Below are 20,265 nucleotides of genomic sequence, written 5' to 3' on the forward strand. Positions count from 1 at the left end.
CCACTTGGGGTTGCCCAGACATATACTGTATATACTCAAGTATAAGCCTAGTTTTTCAGCCCTCTTTTTAAGACTGAAAAAGCCCCCCTCAGCTTATACTCGGGTGAGGGTCCTGGTTGGCTTACATTTGGGTCAGCTTATACTCGAGAATATATGGTACATTTGTTATTTTTTCTATTATTGGTATTATTACATTTATTATTTTTCTCTATTATTGTTGCTACTACAGTAGAGTCTCACTTATCCAAGACTCGCTTATCCAAGCCTCTGGATAATCCAAGCCATTTTTGTAGTCAATGTTTTCAATATATCGTGATATTTTGGTGCTAAATTCGTAAATACAGTAATTACAACATAACATTACTGTGTATTGAACTACTTTTTCTGTCAAATTTGTTGTATAACATGAAGTTTTGGTGCTTAATTTGTAAAATCATAACCTAATTTGATGTTTATTAGGCTTTTCCTTAATCCTTCCTTATAATCCAAGATATTCGCTTATCCAAGCTTCTGGCGGCCCGTTTAGCTTGGATAAGTGAGACTCTACTGTATTTCATTTATTTTACTCTATTTTTATTATTATTATCAATACATGTATTATTATTATTATTATTATTATTATTATTATTATTATTATTATTATTAAGAACATTGAGGCTGGGTGGCCATCTGTTAGGGGTACTTTGCTTGTGCTTTTGTTGCATTATTTGGTGCTTAATGTGTAAAATCATAACCTAATTTGATGTTTAATAGGCTTTTCCTTAATCCTTCCTTATAATCCAAGATATTTGCTTATCCAAGCTTCTGGCGGCCCGTTTAGCTTGGATAAGTGAGACTCTACTGTATTCCATTTATTTTACTCTATTTTTATTATTATTATCAATACATGTATTATTATTATTATTATTATTATTATTATTAACAACATTGAGGCTGGGTGGCCATCTGTTAGGGGTACTTTGCTTGTGCTTTTGTTGCATTATTTGGTGCTTAATGTGTAAAATCATAACCTAATTTGATGTTTAATAGGCTTTTCCTTAATCCCTCCTTATTATCCAAGATATTCACTTATCCAACATTCTGCCAGCCCAATTATGCTGGATAAGTGAGACTCTACTGTAATTAATAATTAATTAAATAATAATTAAAATACCATTATAAACAAGCAAAGCTTTGGAGGGCACGCACCAGGCTGCATTCGCCTTCCTCGGTGGAGGGCATGTTATTATACTATTTTGCTCCTCGCCCCTATGGTTCTTAGTGGAGTACTGCTCAGATATTAACAGTTATATTTCAATCATAATATCTGATCTTTATTGCAGGAAGGAGACCTGGTTAGAAAGGCTATTTTACAGTTGCCAAAGACTGGATAAATGTGACCAACCAAGTATTCCACGCAATTTGTTGAAAACGGAAGCAGTCCTCTGGCAGTGGGCTATCTGGGAAGCAGCCCAATTTACGGTCCTTTCAAAGTTGAGGACACCACTCGGCAGAGCGCAGGACACGTTCCAGACGATTGAAGGTAAGATCAAGGACCTTGTTGGGAGGAGCGGTGGAAGTGTTTTTTTCTCTTTTTGTTAGTTTCAACATCATGGTATAAAACTCAGAAATATTGAATTCATGGTAAAAAAGTCTGTGTCTTTCCATTCACCTCTATTATACGTCTCAGGGTGTAACAAAGCCCCCCTGCAATAATGGTTTATATTTTAAAATAATAATAATAATAATAATAATAATAATAATAATAATAAGAAGAAGAAGAAGAAGAAGAAGAAGAAGAAGAAGAAGAAGACAGCACTACAAACTAGAGCTGACAGCTGGCACAACAAAATATTGCATGGAAAGTTCCTTGACAAAATTGAAGGAAAAGCTGATAAGGAGAAGACCTGGCTCTGGCTCACGAATGGGACCCTGAAGAAGGAAGGAGACAGAAGGCCTGGTCCTTGCAGCCCAGGAGCAAGACATCAGGACAAAGGCAATTCAGGCCAAGATCCAAAAATCAGCTGATGACCCAAAATGCAGACTGTGCAAGGAAAACGACGAAACCATGGATCATCTCCTCAGCTGCTGTAAGAAAATTGCACAGACAGACTACAAACAGAGGCACAACTATGTGGCCCAAAATGCAAAAGTAATGGAAAATGAGCACACAAAGATACTGTGGGACTTCCAAATCCAGACTGTCAAAGTTCTGGAACACAACACACCAGACATCACAGTTGTGGAAAAGAAAAAGGTTTGGATCATTGATGTTGCCATCCCAGGTGACAGTCGCATTGAAGAAAAACAACAGGAAAAACTCAGCCGCTCTCAGGACCTCAAGATTGAACTTCAAAGGCTCTGGCAGAAACTAGTGCAGGTGGTCCCGGTGGTGATGGGCACATTGGGTGCCGTGTCAAAAGATCTCAGCTGGCATTTGGAAACAATAGGCATTGACAAAATCACAATCTGTCAACTGTTTAAGGCCACCCTACTGGGATCTGCGCGCATCATCCGAAAATACATCACACAGTCCTAGACACTTGGGAAGTGTTCGAATTGAGATTTTGTGATATGAAATCCAGCATGTCTAACTTGTTTGCTGTGTCATAATAAAATAATAATAATAATAATAATAATAATAATAATAATAATAATAACTTCATTTTTATATCCTGCCTCCATCTTCCCATAGGGACTTTGGGCGGCTAATATGGGGTCAAGCACCCGCGATAAGTGAGGGAACACTTTATTTGGAAGGTGTTAGGCTGTGCTTTGAAATGTTTCTAATGGATGTTTCCAGGCATCATCAGAAGTCTTGCGGCCCATACGCTAAACCCTGACCAAGACGTCAGCCAGTGGACGACAGCAGACAACGACGAAGGACATGGCAGCAACCAGCTGAGATTGGTTCTGCTTTTGCAGTATTTGGAGAACTTGGAGAAGCTGATGTACAATGCGTACGAAGGGTGTGCTAACGCACTCACGTCTCCACCCAAGGTTTGTGTCGGGATAATGATGTTGTTATCTTACATACCGTAGCTCATGGTAGTTGTAGTGGAACGTTTCCATTGGCTGGAATCTTACTGATTTGCATTGAGTAGAGTAGACCTATTAATTCATTTGTCAGCAAATAGATAAATGCACTTGGTTTAATGAGTTTACTCTTATTTTTTGCAGTTCAGACTAGCATAGGAATCTGACTTGAATTAGACTGATGGTCTGTTAAGTCAACTATTATCTAGTCTGATTGATAGCAGTAGTACTTCACAGCTGCTGTGGAATGCTAAAGCAGATGGAAGCTGAAATTGAAGAAACATTTCTTTGAAAAACTTGCTTTCTTTCAGTTTAACATTATGTCTAAATGCAAAGTACCGTATATACTCGAAAATAAGCCGAATTTTTCAGCCCCTTTTTTTTTGAGCCGAAAACGCCTCCCTTGGTTTATAATGGGGTCAAGGCCAAGACCGGGCAACAGAACCTGGAGGCCATTGCTTACAATATATTATATATTTTTCTAGATTTTATCCAAGATTTTACCTTTTGTTCTTAAATGTGATTTTATAACTGGTTTTTATTGTTATTACTTGTTTTTATTGCTTTGTTTTTATTGTGGACTGGGCTTGGCCCCATGTAAGCCGCTCCGAGTCCCTTCGGGGAGATGGGGCGAGGTATAAAAATAAAAATATTATTATTATTATTATTCTCTTATCCTCCCTTATCAGTGTGTTTTCCAAAGCCTCCCTTTGCTCTTAACCAAGGGAATGTTTGCAAGTCAGGAAGAAGAAGAAAAAATCCATTAATCTTATAAAAGCATTTTCCCCTGAAATATTTGTTAAATTCTCCTACAGATATATAGGCATTAAACCCCTGCATGCATTTGCAATCCTTTTGTACTTATATGTTTGTACCTATCTATCTATATACATTAATTTTATATATGAATTTTCCCTTCATATGTTTGCAGGTCTTTGCAAATCCTATATACATATAGATCCATGTACCTGTATATATGTATTTAACCTACTAATGCCCTGATTAATGTAATTTTATTGGTATCTATTTTTTCCAGTAGCTGCTTCATTTCCCACCCTTGGCTTATACTCGGGTCAATAAGTTATCCCAGTTTTTTTTATGGTAGAATTAGATGCCGGCTTATATTTGGGTCAGCTTATACTCGAGTATATACGGTATTTTAGATTTGAACATTCCATTTTACAATTTACCTTATTTCTTAAACATTTTGTTGTTGTTACATGTTGGGCATGGCCCCATGTAAGCCGCCCCGAGTCCCCGTTGGGGAGATGGTGGCGGGGTATAAATAAAGTATTATTATTATTATTATTATTATTATTATTATTATTATTATTATTATTATTATTATTATTATGCTGGCATAAAAAACAATTCGAGTGTATGAAGAAGCTCTGTGTGGTTTTGGTTTTTCAGGATTTTTGTTAGAATTAAAATAATGCCGACATTGAGAGATGTAGTGCAATGGAGTGCAATGGAGAAATGGGTAGTTATAGTGCATATCTTTCTGTGCTGTAGTTTTGTTCTGCTGAATACATAAACATTTCTTTCTTCCTTTATGAAGGTTATCAGGACATTCTTTTATACCAATCGGCAAACGTGCCAAGATTGGCTCACTCGCATTCGACTCTCGATCATGCGTGTGGGGCTATTGGCCGGGCAGCCAGCTGTGACCGTCCGGCATGGCTTTGATTTACTAACCGAAATGAAGAGCAACAGCATCTCTCAGGTATTGACAAATATGTTAAGTATTATTTATTATTAGTAACATTTATATCCCGCCCTTCTCACACCAAAAGCGGCTTACAAGTTATATATACATACAATATATTATATTATTAGTATAGTGCAATAAAAGCACTATATAAGCATTATATATTATTATATTGTACTATACAACTATATTTATTTATTTGCTACATTTATATGCCGCCCTTCTCATCCCGAAGGGGACTCAGAGCGGCTTACAAATTAAATGTACATACAATATTATATTATTAGCATAGCACAATACTGGCAATAAATTACTATATTGTACTGTATCAATATATTGTAATATTATTAGTAATATTACATGTAAAATATAATATAATTAATATTATTATATTGCATTATTAGTATTCTATCGTATTACAATATAATATTATGAATATTATATGTATATACAATATGTTATAATTATTATATATTGTAAATTTGTGTGTGTGTGTATATATACATATACAGTAGAGTCTCACTTATCCAACACTCACTTATCCAACATTCTGGATTATCCAACGCATTTTTGAAGTCAATGTTTTCAATACATTGTGATATTTTGGTGCTAAATTCGTAAATACAGTAATTACTACATAGCATTAATGTGTAATGAACTACTTTTTCTATCAAATTTGTTGTATAACATGATGTTTTGGTGCTTAAACAATTTAGAGCTTAGGAAGCAACAATGCAGAGTTTAGTCTTTAAGATTACAAAAGTGTTAATACTTAATAGTTGAGCATTCAGCTCACAGCAAGCAGAGCGAGAAGTACCATGTGGCTATAAAGAATTTAGAGCTTAGGAGGCAATGATGCAGAGTTCAATCTTTAAGATTACAAAAGTGTTAATACTTAATAGTTGAGCATTCAGCTCACAGCAAGCAGAGTGTGAAGTGTCATGTGCCTGTAAAGGATTTAGAGCTTAGGAGGCAACGATGCAGATCTTTAAGAATGTAAATTGAATTGTAATTCTTCTCTCTTCTCTGCTCCCAGGCAAATGAATTAGAAGTGACCATCATGATGGTTGTAGAAGCACTATGCGAGCTTCACTGTCCGGAAGCAATTCAAGGAATAGCTGTCTGGTCCTCTGCTGTCGTTGGGAGGAGTCTCACCTGGATTAATTCTGTAGCCCAGCAAGCCGAAGGACGGTAAATTATTGCATGCATATGGCTTCTTGAACAGCGCAGGGTTTTTAAATATAACTAGCTGTGCCCGGCCACACATTGCTGTGGTGTCGTCCTAAGTGGGTTTTGTTTGTGAAGGCAAGTATGAATGTTGTAATTAGTCACCTTGATTATTATTGAATGGGCTTGCAGCTTCAAAGTGTGGCTGTTTTCTCTCTGGGGGAATTCTTTGTTGGGAGGTGTTAGCTGGCTGTAGTTGTTTCCTGTCTGGAATACCCTTATTTTCAGAGTGCTGTTCTTTATTTACTGTCCCGACTGTAGAGTTTTTAAAAGAAGAAGGAGGAAGGATAATGATGATGATGATGATGATGATGAAGAAGAATATGACTCTGAGGGGGAATCCTTTGTTGGGAGGTGTTAGCTTGCTGTGGTTGTTTCCTGTCTGGAATACCCTTATTTTCAGAGTGTTGTTCTTTATTTACTGTTCCGATTGTAGAGTTTTTTAAAGCTGGCTGCCCGGTTTTGTTCATTTTGATGGTTCCCAGGAGCCCAATAATAATAATAAGAATGATGATGACGGAGGGGGAATCCTTTGTTGGGAAGTGTTAGCTGGCTCTATTTGTTTCCTGTCTGGAAATATGTCTAGCTGTGCTCAGTCACGTGTTGAAGCCCCACCCACCTGGCTAACATCACCAAGTTTCCGGGTGGGGGCTCTGCGCATACGTGGTTTGTCATTTTTGGTTTTGGGGGTGGGGGTGGGGGGTCTGTAATTTGGACCTAATTTTATAGGGTTCTTTGATGGAAAGACATAGATTGGATGACTATGTCTTTAGTGGCCAAATTTGGTGTGATTTGGTCCAGTGGTTTTGTTGTTTACTCCATGGGAATTAAGCACATTACATTTTTATATATATAGACTAGCTGTGCCCGGCCACGCGTGGCTGTGGCGAAGTCTGGTGGTATGGGAAATAAAGTATTGAGGAATTGGTGGTAGTTAAGGTAAAGGTTTTACCTTACATTAAGTCCATTATAAATGGGTTATATAGCTGTGTGGAAGGGCCTTGAATCTACACTGCCATATAATCCAGTTCAAATCAGATAATCTGTATTTTATAGGCAGTGTGGAAGAGGCCTAAGTGAGGCCTAACTCTGCCTGTCCCCTGGGCTGAGTGGGTTGCTAGGAGACCAAGTGGGCAGAGCTTAGCCTTCTAACTGGCAGCAATTGCATAAAAACAATTATTCCTCTCCCTCTAATTAGGACTTTATTTTTCTTTTCTTTTTGTTGTATGAACGTAGAGGCATGGATGAGGGGTTGTGCTGCCAAGTTTAGTGTTTCTGGGATGTGCAGTTTTGTTGTTTTGTCCTTGGCCGAAATTTCATTACCCGTTTATATATATAGATAACGAGAGGCATACGTTTTTAATGAGGAATAAAATAAGCCAAAAAGTTTATTGGAATTTTTGCTCATTTGTGAAGGTTTGAAAAAGCAGCTGTTGAGTACCAGGAGCATCTTTGTGCCATGACAGGAGTGGATTGCTACATCACAGGGTTTGATAAATCGGTCCTGAAATTGGCTAATTCACACAGCGGCAACAACGCAAGCCCTAAACACTCTCTAAATGGTAAGTGTTCCTGAAGATGGCTTGAGTTGTTTTTGAAGAATGTCTGATAATGAACGATTGGCCTGTGTGTCTTCCTCATCACACCGGTGCCAGACTGAGAAAATGAGGTCTGGCACCATTTACCTGGCAGGTAAAAAGAGATGGCTTCAAAGTAGAAAGAGATGCTGATCTGGGGAGCAGTTCTGGAAGATGTTTATGATGCAAGGGGCAGAAGGTTTAAATCAGGGGTCCCCAAACTAAGGCCCGGGGGCCGGATGCAGCCCTCCAAGGTCATTTACCTGGCCCCCGCCCTCAGTTTTAGAATATAATATATTGTATATACATATAATATTGATAATAATATTATAATGTAATGCAATATAACCCAATAATAATACCATATAATAATATTAATTATATATTCTATATTACATATAATATTACTAATAATATTACAGTATAGTGGTATAGTTCAATATAGTAATATATAATGCTAATATTGTGCTATGCTAATAATATAATATATCGTATGTACATATAATTTGTAAACCACTCCGAGTCCCCTTTGGGGTGAGAAGGGTGTGATACAAATGTAGTAAATAAATGCAGTAAATAAATAAATAAATAAATTTTAGACTTAGGCTCACCCAAAGTCTGAAATGACTTGAAGGCATACAACAACAACAACAACAACAACAACCCTAATTAACTTGACTATCTCATTGGCCAGAAGCAGGACCACACTTCCCATTGAAATACTGATAAATGTATGTTGGTTAAAATTGTTTTTTATTTTTAAATATTGTATTGTTCTTTCATTGTTCTTGTTGTTGTTGTTTTTGCCCCAGAAATAAGACATATGCAGTGTGCATTGGAATTTGTTTGTATTTTTTTTCAAATGATAATCCGGCCCTCAACAGTCTGAAGGATTGTGGACCGGCCCTCGGCTTAAAAAGTTTGAGGACCCCTGGTTTAAAAGGTCTAAATTCTCACACAACGCCGGTGTTTGCAAGTAACGTGGGCTTACCGTATTGAGGTCTGTTCTTTAAAAGGCCAAACCCTTTCTGGGCCTGAATATATTGCACAAGATTTCCCTAGCCTAAAATGATACATTTTAATATATTGGGTTTATGGTTCCCGTCCCCTTGATCTGGTCATGTAAGTGTGATTTATTGTTAAAATTGTATTATTTTACTTTGTTTAATAATGTGTATTATGTTGTTATGTAATGTTTGTGTTGCTTTTATGACTGTAAACCGCCCTGAGTTCCATCCAGGAGATAGGGCGGTATATAAATAAAGTTTTATTATATATTATTATTTATATTCTCTTTTCACAGGGGATTCTCGAAAAACAGTGCTGGCTAAGCCAAGCGATTCGTCACCCGAAGTCATCAACTATTTGGGTAATAAAGCCTGTGAGTGCTACATTTCCATTGCTGACTGGTCTGCTGTGCAAGTATGGCAGAATGCTGTCAATGACTTGAAAAAAAACACAACTACAGCTTCCGTCAGTTTAAAAGCCGACTTCAACTACATCAAGTAAGTATCATTGACTACTAGAGCAGTGATGGCCAACCTGTGACACGCATGTCAGCACTGACACGCCTAGCCATTGTTGCTGCCACACTGCCACATGCAGATTGATTAGATGACTATGTCTTTTGTGGCCAAATTTGGTGTGATTTCGTCAAGTAGTTTTGTTGTTTACTCCATGGAAATTATGCACATCACACACACACACACACACATAAAATCATTCTATTATTACAGTAGAGTCTCACTTATCCAACATAAACGTCCGGCAGAACGTTGGATAACTGAAAATGTTGGATAATAAGGAGGGATTTTTAGAAAAGCCTATTTAACGTCAAATTGCGTTATAATTTTACAATTTAAGCACATCATGTTTTACAACAAATGGACAGAAAAAGCAGTTCAATACAAGGTACAGTAACATTATGTATTAATTACTGTATTTATGAATTTAGCACCAAAACATCGCAATGTATTGAAAACATTGACTACAAAAACATTGGCTATTAACAGATTGACTACAAATAAAGATAGAATTGCATAAAATGAACTTACAGGAGCAACATTGTCAGAAATTAAATCCATAAAAAGTTCAGTTCTTGCTGCCTAGAGAAACAGTTGTGGATCTGGGCAGGAGGCAAACTGTGTTGGATAATCCAGAACGTTGGATAAGCAAATGTTGGATAAGTGAGACTCTACTGTATTTTATTATTATTGTACTAGTATATTATTATATTATTACTATTATATTATTCATTATTCATGACTACATTGAAACTACAATAGAGAGAAATCAGCGTGGAAACTGCAAGAGGTACCATAGATTGTTGTACATGGAAATAATGGTAGTAAATAGTTTTTGATTTATTAAATACAGTTATATATTACAATTATATATTTTAGTTATTTAAACTATATATATTGTGAAATTATGGGGGTTTTTTTCCTCAAAGTGACACACCACCCAAATCATGCTAGGTTTTTTGGTGAATTTTGACACACCAAGTGCATTGTACTAGAGGTTGCTTCGGCTTGTTAAATTTGCTTGAAGAAGAGAGAGAAACAGAAGTAAGAAAACTGCGGCTTGAACTGCAGTCGGTTCATAAGCTATTCTTAATGTGAAGGTAGATATATGTGATTATTGAGGTGAAGAGAACCTCTGGTTTGATTTCAGCCTCATCTTGAAAATATAAATAAGAAAAACATTAAAACTGTATTGCAGGTCTCTAAGCAGTTTTGGATCTAGAGAGCTTGCAGAATGCACAGAACAACTCGAATTGCTTCCAGGGGAAGATATCAACTTACTTATTGGAGGAGCCAAAGAAAAAATAGGTACACATTGACAATTGCTGAACATGCAGACATTTCCAAGTTTGTACTTATGACTCTCGGGAAGGTCAATAGAATAATTCACTGTCATTTCATTACTTCCTTTATGCCAGCTGTCCAAAGAAGGAAATTAATGTCTCAATCCATTATTATCATTGCCCCTTAGTCTCTCCCTCAGTTTTCCTTCTTTTTCCTTGTCAGTTGGTTGAGAAATACCATATTTTTTGAAACTTCAATTTTAGTAAAAAAGAAATTTCTTAGAATATGGACTATGTTAATCTATGGGATTATTGATCCTCTCCCCCTGATTGGAAACTGTTGTGATTATCATTGATTGTCATTTTTAGTGCAAAATTTTATTTTGTGTAATAATGTGTTTTTATATTGCTATGTATTGCATGTTGTATATGAATGTTGTAAACCGCCCTGAGTTCCTTTTGGGAGATAGAGCAGTATATAAATAAAGTTTTATTATTACTGTATATACTTGAGTATAAGCCGACCCGAATATAAGCCGAGGCACCTAATTTTACCACAAAAAAACTGGGAAAACATTGACTCCAGTATAAGCCGAGGGTGGTAAATTTCAGAAATAAAATTACATTAATTGAGGCATCAGTAGGTTAAATGTTTTTGAATATTTACATCAAGCTCAAATTTAAGATAAGCCTGTCCAACTCTGATCAAATCATTATTCTCATCTTCTTCAATGTAAATGTGCTTATGTATCCTTTTAATAATAATAGAGTAAAACAATACATGTAATAATAATAATATTAATTATTATTATTATTATTATTATTATTAAAGGAGAATAATACATGTAGTAATCAATACAGTAAAATAATAAATATAATAATAATAAGATCAGAGTGAAATAATAAATGTATTAATACAGTAACAATAAAATTACATTAATTGAGGTATCAGTAGGTTCAATGTTTTTGAATATTTACATAAAGCTCAAATTTAAGATAAGACTGTCCAACTCTGATCAAATCATTATTCTCATCTTCTTCAATGTCAATGTGCTTATGTATCCTTTTAATAATAACAGAGTAAAATAATACATGTAGTAATAATAATAATAATAATAATAATAAATACAGGAAAATAATATAAGTAATAATAAATAGAGTAAAATAATTAATGCAATAATAATAATAATATCAGAGTGAAATAATAAATGTATTATTATTATTATTAATAATAATAATAATAATAGAGTAAAATAATAAATGTAATAATACCAATAATAATAGAGAAAAATAATAAATGTACCATATATTCTCGAGTGTAAGCTGACCCAAATATAAGCCAAGCAGGACCCTCACCCGAGTATAAGCCGAGGGGGGCTTTTTCAGTCTTAAAAAAAGGGCTGAAAAACTAGGCTTATACTCAAGTATATAAAGTATTTATTTATCAATATCTTTTAGAATTTCCTCTGCATTCCCAATACCTTTTTGTTGTTGTTTCAATGTAGCTCTCAGTCTCCACTTTGTGTATTCACCCAGTATATGATGTTAGCTTTGCGTATTTGTGTGGGAACAGAATTGAAAGCTACGTAATGAAATGTTAGCCACTGCTGTTACATTTACATATGCTCATAATGCTTAACAGACATGAAGAAGCTTCTTCCTAACATGCTGTCTCCTGATCCAAGAGAACTTCAGAAAGCAATTGAGGTTCAGCTCCTGCGAAGCTCAGTATGTTTGGCGACGGCGATGAACCACATTGAGCAGGAGCAAAAGTGGCAGCCTATTACTGAGTGAGTTTTTAAAATGTTAATTTATCTTATCTGCTTTTTAGAAGAGAGGAAGCTGTGTTTTTTTTATTATTAAAGCAACCATAACTAAAGACTAGTTATTTGATGTGTGGGGTTCTCTCTAACTCCAGTCTCCACTTCCGAACAGCCCATTAGAAGTGTTGTCGAAGGCTTTCATGGCCGGGATCACAGGGTTGTTGTATGTCTTTCGGGCTGTGTGGCCATGTTCCAGAAGCATTCTCTCCTGACGTTTCGCCCACATCTATGGCAGGCATCCTCAGAGGTTGTGAGGTATGGAGAAAACTAAGCAAAGAGGTTAATATATATCTGTGGAAAGTCTAGGGTGAGAGAGGTCAGTGTGAATGTTGTGTAGTTTAATTAGCATTGAAAAGCTTATCTGCTGTCTTCTTCCTGCCTCTGGGGCATCCTTTGTTTAGAGTCGTTAACTGCCCTTGGTTGATTCATGTCTGGAAATCCTCTGTTTTCAGAGTATTGCTTTTTATTTACTGTTCTGATTTTTGAGTTTTTTTAATACTGGTAGCCAGATTTTGTTCATTTTCATGGTTTCTTCCTTTCTGGCTACCAGTATTAAAAAACTCAAAAATCAGAACAGTAAATAAAAAGCAATACTCTGAAAACAGAGGATTTCCAGACATGAATCAACCAAGGGCAGTTAACGACTCTAAACAAAGGATGCCTCAGAGGCAGGAAGAAGACAGCAGATAAGCTTTTCAATGCTAATTGAAGTGATTAACTACACAACATTCACACTGACCTCTCTCACCCTAGACTTTCTACAGATATATATTAACCTCTTTGCTTAGTTTTCTCCATACCTCACAACCTCTGAGGATGCCTGCCATAGATGTGGGCGAAACGTCAGGAGAGAATGCTTCTGGAACATGGCCACAGAGCCCGAAAGACATACAACAACCCAGCCCATTAGAACATGCTCAATAAGTACTTGCTAGGCTATTTATCGTGTCAGAAGTGAATTGAGTTACAGTTACAGTTAGAGTCTCACTTATCCAACACTTGCTTATCCAACGTTCTGGATTATCCAACGCATTTTTGTAGTCAATGTTTTCAATAAATTGTGATATTTTGGTGCTAAATTCGTAAATACAGTAATTACTACATAGCATTATTTCGTATTGAACTACTTTTTCTGTCAAATTTGTTGTATAACATGATGTTTTGGTGCTTAATTTGTAAAATCATAACCTAATTTGATGTTTAATAGGCTTTTCCTTAATCCCTCCTTATTTTCCAAGATATTCGCTTATCCAAGCTTCTGCCGGCCTGTTTAGCTTGGATAAGTGAGACTCTACTGTACTTGATTTGTACAAGAAGATTTTTTTGTTGTTTTAACAAGACCTTATAGCATATAAACTTTTATTTCAGGAACCTTATAAAATACCTGAAACAGACTTCGCGGATTGCCATTGGCCCTCTCAGACTTGCCACTCTGACAGTGTCTCAGTCTTTGCCAGTATTGAGTACCCTCCAGCTGTATTGTTCATCTGCCTTGGAAAACACAGTGTCAAATAGGCTTTCTTCAGAGGTATATTTCTCTGCATGCTCAAGAAGCATTCTCATAGCATTAATGTATGTGAGTATGGGGGGCATAGGGGCACTCGGATGGCTGCAGTGAGTGTAGAGGAAATTAGTTGTTTTAATTTTCTGTTTGAAAAGCTTTCCAGGAATTCTCAAAGATTGTATGAGGGTTGAATGAAAAGTAATGCCTCCACCTTCATAAGTCCTCAACTGATGGCAGTCCTGGTCTGTGGCAGGTCCTGGCCTGTTCAGTAGACTCTCCTCTACAGTTCCATTTGGTGGGAAGCCTTAGCATTGGACGGTTGTGTTATTAAAGTGCGAAGTATGGAACTCTGTGCAGATGGGGAAGCCTGAGCATTGAACGGTTGTGTTGTTAAAGCGCGAAGTATGGAACCCTGCGCAGACGGGAAAGTCTTAGCATTGAACGGTTGTGTTGTTAAAGTGTGAAGTTTGGAACCCTGCGCAGACGGGGAAGCCTTAGCATTGAACGGTTGTGTTGTTAAAGTGTGAAGTATGGAACCCTGCGCAGACGGGGAAGCCTTAGCATTAAACGGTTGTGTTGTTAAAGTGCGAAGTATGGAACCCTGCGTAGACGGGGAAGCCTTAGCATTAAACGGTTGTGTTGTTAAAGTGTGAAGTATGGAACCCTGCGCAGACGGGGAAGTCTTAGCATTGAACGGTTGTGTTGTTAAAGCGCGAAGTATGGAACCCTGCGCAGACGGGAAAGTCTTAGCATTGAACGGTTGTGTTGTTAAAGTGTGAAGTATGGAACCCTGCGCAGACCGGGAAGCCTTAGCATTAAACGGTTGTGTTGTTAAAGTGCGAAGTATGGAACCCTACACAGACGAGGAAGCCTTAGTATTGAACAGTTGTGTTGTTAAAGTGTGAAGTATGGAACCCTGCGCAAAGCAATCATGTGACCCACACGTTCTTGTGAAATGCTGATTATGCTTGACATTTCTCTCTGAGTGATACGACGATCGTCCTGAATCCATCTGTCCACCTTTTGCTTGTGAAACTCTGTGGTTGCTGTCACAGGACGTCCAGTTCTTTGTTACGTAAGTCAGATATTCCCACCTCAACATCTTTAGACTTACTCGCCCAACGACGCACAGGACTCACATCCACACAACCACCATAAACAGCTTGCATTCTCTGGTGAATCTCCTTTGGGGTGACACCTTCTGCCGTCAAGAATTCAATGACTGCATGTTGCTTAAGTTGCAGTGACTGACCACCTGTGCAGGTTTCCATTCTTCGCTCTTTAACAACACAGCCGTTCAATGCTAAGGCTTCCCTCCAAATGGAACTGTAGAGGAGAGTCTACTGAACAAGCCAGGACCTGCCGCAGACCAGAACTGCCTTCTGTAGAGGAGTTATGAAGGTGGAGGCATTACTTTTCATTCAACCCCCATATGTCGGGGGTGCTTTGAATGCGATTTCCTGCTTCTTAGCGGGGGGTTGGACTGGATGGCCCATGAGGTCTCTTCCAACTCTACTATTCTATGATTCTGTGATTCTAACTCTTGTATTAATAATGTGAATTGTTGCTGCAAAGGGAAGGAATGACTTGATTATTCACGAAAATTATACTTATTGAAATGGCTATGCCAAGACATGGAAAGACTGTGAGGTATCAGAGAATGGCTTGTTTCCTCCAGTGCTAGGAAAGACAGGGATCATATGACTTATGTATTTATGAGGAAGTTTGGAATTTCACTCTTTTCTTCCTACCTTAGCTAAGGCATGATATTATACCTATAAAGCTTTGTACCTCGTCTCAGTGCTTGTTGTAATTTTGAGAGTGAATATTTTATTCAACCCTGGGGAAGCCAGAGGTTTTTTGATATCCCGGAGAGCTATCAAGCACTAATGGTTTGTGTTTTTACAGGATTGTCTCATTCCTCTCTTCAGTGAAGCATTGCGTTCATGCAAACAGCAAGATGTCAGGCCATGGATGCATGCCTTGAGATATACCATGTACCAGAATCAATTGCTCGAGAAACTTAAAGGTAATCGATATTAAAGTATGCAAAGAGCAGGCGTGGGCCAACTTGGGCCCTCCAAGTGTTTTGGAATTTTTTTAGACTTGTGCATGAGTATATAGGGCAGGGGTCCTCAAACTTTTGAAGCAGAGGGCCGGTCCACAATCCTTCAGACTGTTGTGGGGCCAAATTATCATTTGAAAAAAATATACAAATTCCTATGCATACTGAACATGTCTTATTTGTAGTGAAACAACAACGAAAGAACAATACAATATTTAAAAATGAAAATAATTTTAACCAACATAAACCTATCAGGATTTCAGTAGGAAGTGTGGGCCTGCTTCTGGCCAATGAAATAGTCAAGTTAATTAGGATTGTTGTTGTTGTGTGACTTCAAGTCATTTCAGACTTTGGCCGAGCCTGTCTAAAATTATTTATTTACTGCATTTATTTACTACATTTATATCCCACTCTTCTCACCCTGAAGGGGACTCAGAGCAGCTATATGTACATACAATATATTATATTATTAGCATAGCACAATATTAGCATTATATAATTCTATATTGAACTATACCACTATAGTATTATATGTTATGTAATATATAACATATAATTAATATTATTATATTTTATTTTTATTAGTATTATATTGTATAACATAGTATTATCAATATTATATGTATATACAATATATTATATTATTAAAACTAATACAAAAATATTATATTCTAAAACTGAGGGTGGGGGCCAGGTAAATGACCTTGGAGGGCTGCATCCGGCCCCCGGGCCTTAGTTTGGGGACCCCTGATATAGGGTATCAAAGTTTATCCTACCAGCCTCTTTCTTGTTAATTAATCTTGAAAGTGGTATTAAATCTTTTTGCATTATTATATTCCAGGCTAATAAGGCATTATCTTTGAATTATATGTTAAAGTAGAAGCCTCTCTGTCTTACATATTTAAGGATTAACCAGCTTCAGATTCATGTTTTTGTTTATATATTTAAAAATCATTCTAGATTTTTTTTTTCACTTGGTTTTGATAGTCCATAAACTATTTCTCCTCAGGCTTCCAATAAAAATGGAAGAGCAGATTTCAGCTATCCCAGTTAGTTTTGGGCTTAAGGAGATACATTTGAGTGAAAGTACTGTATATACTCGAATACAAAGTTGACATGGCCTGATTTAAGGATGAAGCATGAGGATCTTGGATGAATGGAATTAATTATATATACGTTTTTAGGGTTTTTATAATGTGTTTTAACAATGTTATTAATAGATCTGTTTATATTGTTTTGTTTTTATGATTGCATTTTGGGCATTAAATTTTGCCAATTTTTGTAAGCTGGCCTGAGTCCCCTCGGGTGAGAAGGGCGGGGTATAAATGTTGTAAATAAATAAATAATAAATAAATAAGCCTAGTTTTCCAGCCCCTTTTTAAAGACTGAAAAAGCCACCGTCGGCTTATACTTGGGTGAGGGTCCTGGTTGGCTTATATTTGGGTCAGCTTATACTCAAGAATATGTGGTACATTTATTATTTTTCTCTATTATTATTGGTATTATTATATTTATTATTTTTCTCTATTATTGTTGCTACTATTACATTTATTTTACTCTATTTTTATTATTAATAATACATTTATTATTTCACTCTGATCTTATTATTTTTACATTTATTATTCTACTCTATTTATTAATACATGTATTATTTTCCTGTGTTTATTATTATTATTATTACATGTATTATTTTACTCTATTATTATTAAAAGGATACATAAGGACATTGACATTGAAGAAGATGAGAATAATGATTTAATCAGAGTTGGACAGTCTTATCTTAAATTTGAGCTTGATGTAAATATTCAAAAACATTTAACCTACTGATGCCTCAATTAATGTAATTTTATTGGTATCTATTTTTATTTCTGAAATTTACCGCTCTCAGCTTATACTGGAATCAATGTTTTCCCAGTTTTTTTGTGGTAAAATTATTTGGGTCGGCTTATACTCGAGTATATACGGTATATGTAAATTGAGCCAAAGCATACTGTTTGTGTAGATTGTTAAAAGTGAATGTTTTTTTAAAAGATTTCACTGTACATTTCTGTCTCTGTGTGTTTTCAGAGCAAAGTATTCCCGTTAGAAGCCATTTAATGGAACTGGGGCTGACTGCTGCCAAATTTGCTAGAAAACGTGGGAATGTGGCCCTGGCCACGCGACTGCTTGCTCAGTGCAGTGAAATTCAGCTTGGAAAAACCACAACAGCCCAAGATTTAGTCCACCATTTTAAGAAACTGTCAGCACCCATTCAAATGGATGAAAAATGGGGCCCTGAACTCGAAATTGAGAAAACAAAGTTGTTATACACAGCTGGTAAGTGTTATTTATTTTATTTTTTTACAGAAATTACCTTTACATTGAGTCGTTGTTTTCTTAATGCATTTCTTTTGAGATTAGAGATTAGAAGAACAATGCCTACCATAGATGGGGGCAAAGCGTCAGGAGAGAGTGCTTCTGGAACATGGCTATACATTCCGTAAAACTCACAACAACCTAGAGATTCCGCCCATGGAAGCTTTGATAGCACATTAAACCATCAATAGTCTTCTATATATATAGAAGAGTGATGGCATCACGGCGACCCACAAAACAACAAAACTACAGGCCCTCCAACCTCGAAATTTGACAACACAACCCATCATCCACGCCTCTAGGTTGATACAACAAAAAGAAAAGAAAAATAAAGTCCTAATTAGAGAGAGAGGAATAATTGCTTTTATCCAATTGCTTCCAGTTAGAAGGCTAAGCTCCTCCAACTTGGTCTCCTAGCAACCCAATAAAAAATAATAAAAAACACTAAAAAATTAATACAATAAAATACTATAACAGAAAATAACTAAAAATAGTACAAGAAAATAATAAAATATAATAAATAAAAATATAACTTACAATAAAATTAATTAAAAAATGCAAATAAAGTCAAATAAAAATTACACAACAATTTTTAACCAATGCCACCACCACTTTGCCACAGCAACGCATGGCCGGGCACAGCTAGTATATATATAAAAATGTAATTTGCCTAATTCCCATGGAGTAAATAGCAAAACCACTGAACACAATCACTCCAAATTTGGCCACAAAAGACATAGTCATCCAGTCTACATCTTTCAATAAAAAACCTAGAAAAATAGTCCAATAATAATAATAATAATAATAATAATAATAATAATAACTTTATTTTTATACTCTATCTCCCCAAAGGGGACTCAGGGCAGCTTACATGGGGCCAGGCCCGAATAAAAACAATAGCAATATAAAACACAACAATAGACAAAAAACATGCACACTTATAAAAATTTAAACATTAGCCAATAAAAACAAATGACAAGAACTAATAAAAACATGGATTAAAACGGAGAGGTTGTAAAAGTAGACTGGGTAAGGTGCACCCTATAAATATTGTAAACACAAGGTGACTGATAAAGTGGGGCAAATTACAGAGGATGAGGAAGAGCCTTTCTCCCCTAACTGCCAGTCAGAAAGGTAGGTCCTACTACCCCTTCGTATCCTAGCAACTCCCTCAACCAAAATGGTGCCCAGGGCCGAGGCAGAGTGCACTTAGGCCTGATCCACACTGCCTATAAAATACAGATTATCTTATTTGAACTGGATTATGTGGCAGTGTAGACTCAAGGCCCTTCCATACAGCTATATTACTAATTATTATTATGGAGCCCCCAGATCGCGTAGTGGACTAAGTGACTTGAAGGTTGGGTTGCTGACCTGAAGGCTGCCAGGTTCGAATCCCACCCGGGGAGAGTGCGAATGAGCTCCCTCTGTCAGCTCCAGCTCCATGCGGGGACATGAGAGAAGCCTCCCACAAGGATGGTCAAAACATCCGGGCGTCCCCTGGGCAACGTCCTTGCAGACGGCCAATTCTCTCACTCCAGAAGCTACTCAAGTTGCTCCTGACACAATAATAATAATAATAATAATAATAATAATAATAATAATAATAATTATTATTATTATTATTATTATTATTATTATTACACAACTAAAATGACCCCTTTCATTTTCAGGCCAGTCAACCCATGCGATGGAAATGCTGAGTTCATGCGCCATATGCTTCTGTAAATCTGCCAAAGCCGAATACGCCGTGGCCAAGTCTATCCTTACGCTGGCCAAATGGATCCAAGCTGATTGGAAGGAGATTTCAGGGCAGCTGAAGCAAGTCTACAGAGCGCGGCAGCAACAAAATCTCGCTGGCCTTTCTACATTATCTAAAAACATCTATAGTTTGATTGATTTGCCATCTGTCAATACCATCGAAGAAGACTATCCCAGAATTGAAAGTGAATCTACAGGTAGGAAAATAAATCTCTTGCCGGAGTTGTGCTTTGTTTACATATATATTTGACATGGGAGCTCTAATATTTGAGCAACAAGTGATATTAATTTTGAGATAACTTTAGTATTGAAGAATTGCATTACTAAACCAGAAGGTAGTCATATTTTCATATTGCTTAAGATAAATCATAGCTAACTTAAGCTCCATTGATTTCATTGCACCTACTGTACTATGTCTCAA

At 36.5% G+C, this 20,265-nt stretch overlaps 1 protein-coding gene across 1 annotated transcript in view; it reads left to right on the forward strand.

The window, feature by feature from the left end:
• The window catches only part of smg1 (SMG1 nonsense mediated mRNA decay associated PI3K related kinase), a 108,171-nt gene that overhangs the window by 30,021 nt on the left and 57,885 nt on the right, over window positions 1-20,265 (forward strand). The window contains exons 20-31 of the mRNA XM_062964534.1: window positions 1,323-1,522; window positions 2,783-2,979; window positions 4,577-4,741; window positions 5,763-5,917; window positions 7,370-7,515; window positions 8,834-9,035; window positions 10,252-10,361; window positions 11,979-12,126; window positions 13,528-13,687; window positions 15,572-15,692; window positions 17,796-18,044; window positions 19,757-20,041. Coding sequence (XP_062820604.1) covers window positions 1,323-1,522; window positions 2,783-2,979; window positions 4,577-4,741; window positions 5,763-5,917; window positions 7,370-7,515; window positions 8,834-9,035; window positions 10,252-10,361; window positions 11,979-12,126; window positions 13,528-13,687; window positions 15,572-15,692; window positions 17,796-18,044; window positions 19,757-20,041 — 2,138 coding nt within the window. The remainder of the gene's footprint in view (window positions 1-1,322; window positions 1,523-2,782; window positions 2,980-4,576; window positions 4,742-5,762; window positions 5,918-7,369; window positions 7,516-8,833; window positions 9,036-10,251; window positions 10,362-11,978; window positions 12,127-13,527; window positions 13,688-15,571; window positions 15,693-17,795; window positions 18,045-19,756; window positions 20,042-20,265) is intronic.

This window comes from Anolis carolinensis, unplaced genomic scaffold (genome assembly GCF_035594765.1).
Source record: "Anolis carolinensis isolate JA03-04 unplaced genomic scaffold, rAnoCar3.1.pri scaffold_13, whole genome shotgun sequence".
NCBI lineage: Eukaryota > Metazoa > Chordata > Lepidosauria > Squamata > Dactyloidae > Anolis > Anolis carolinensis.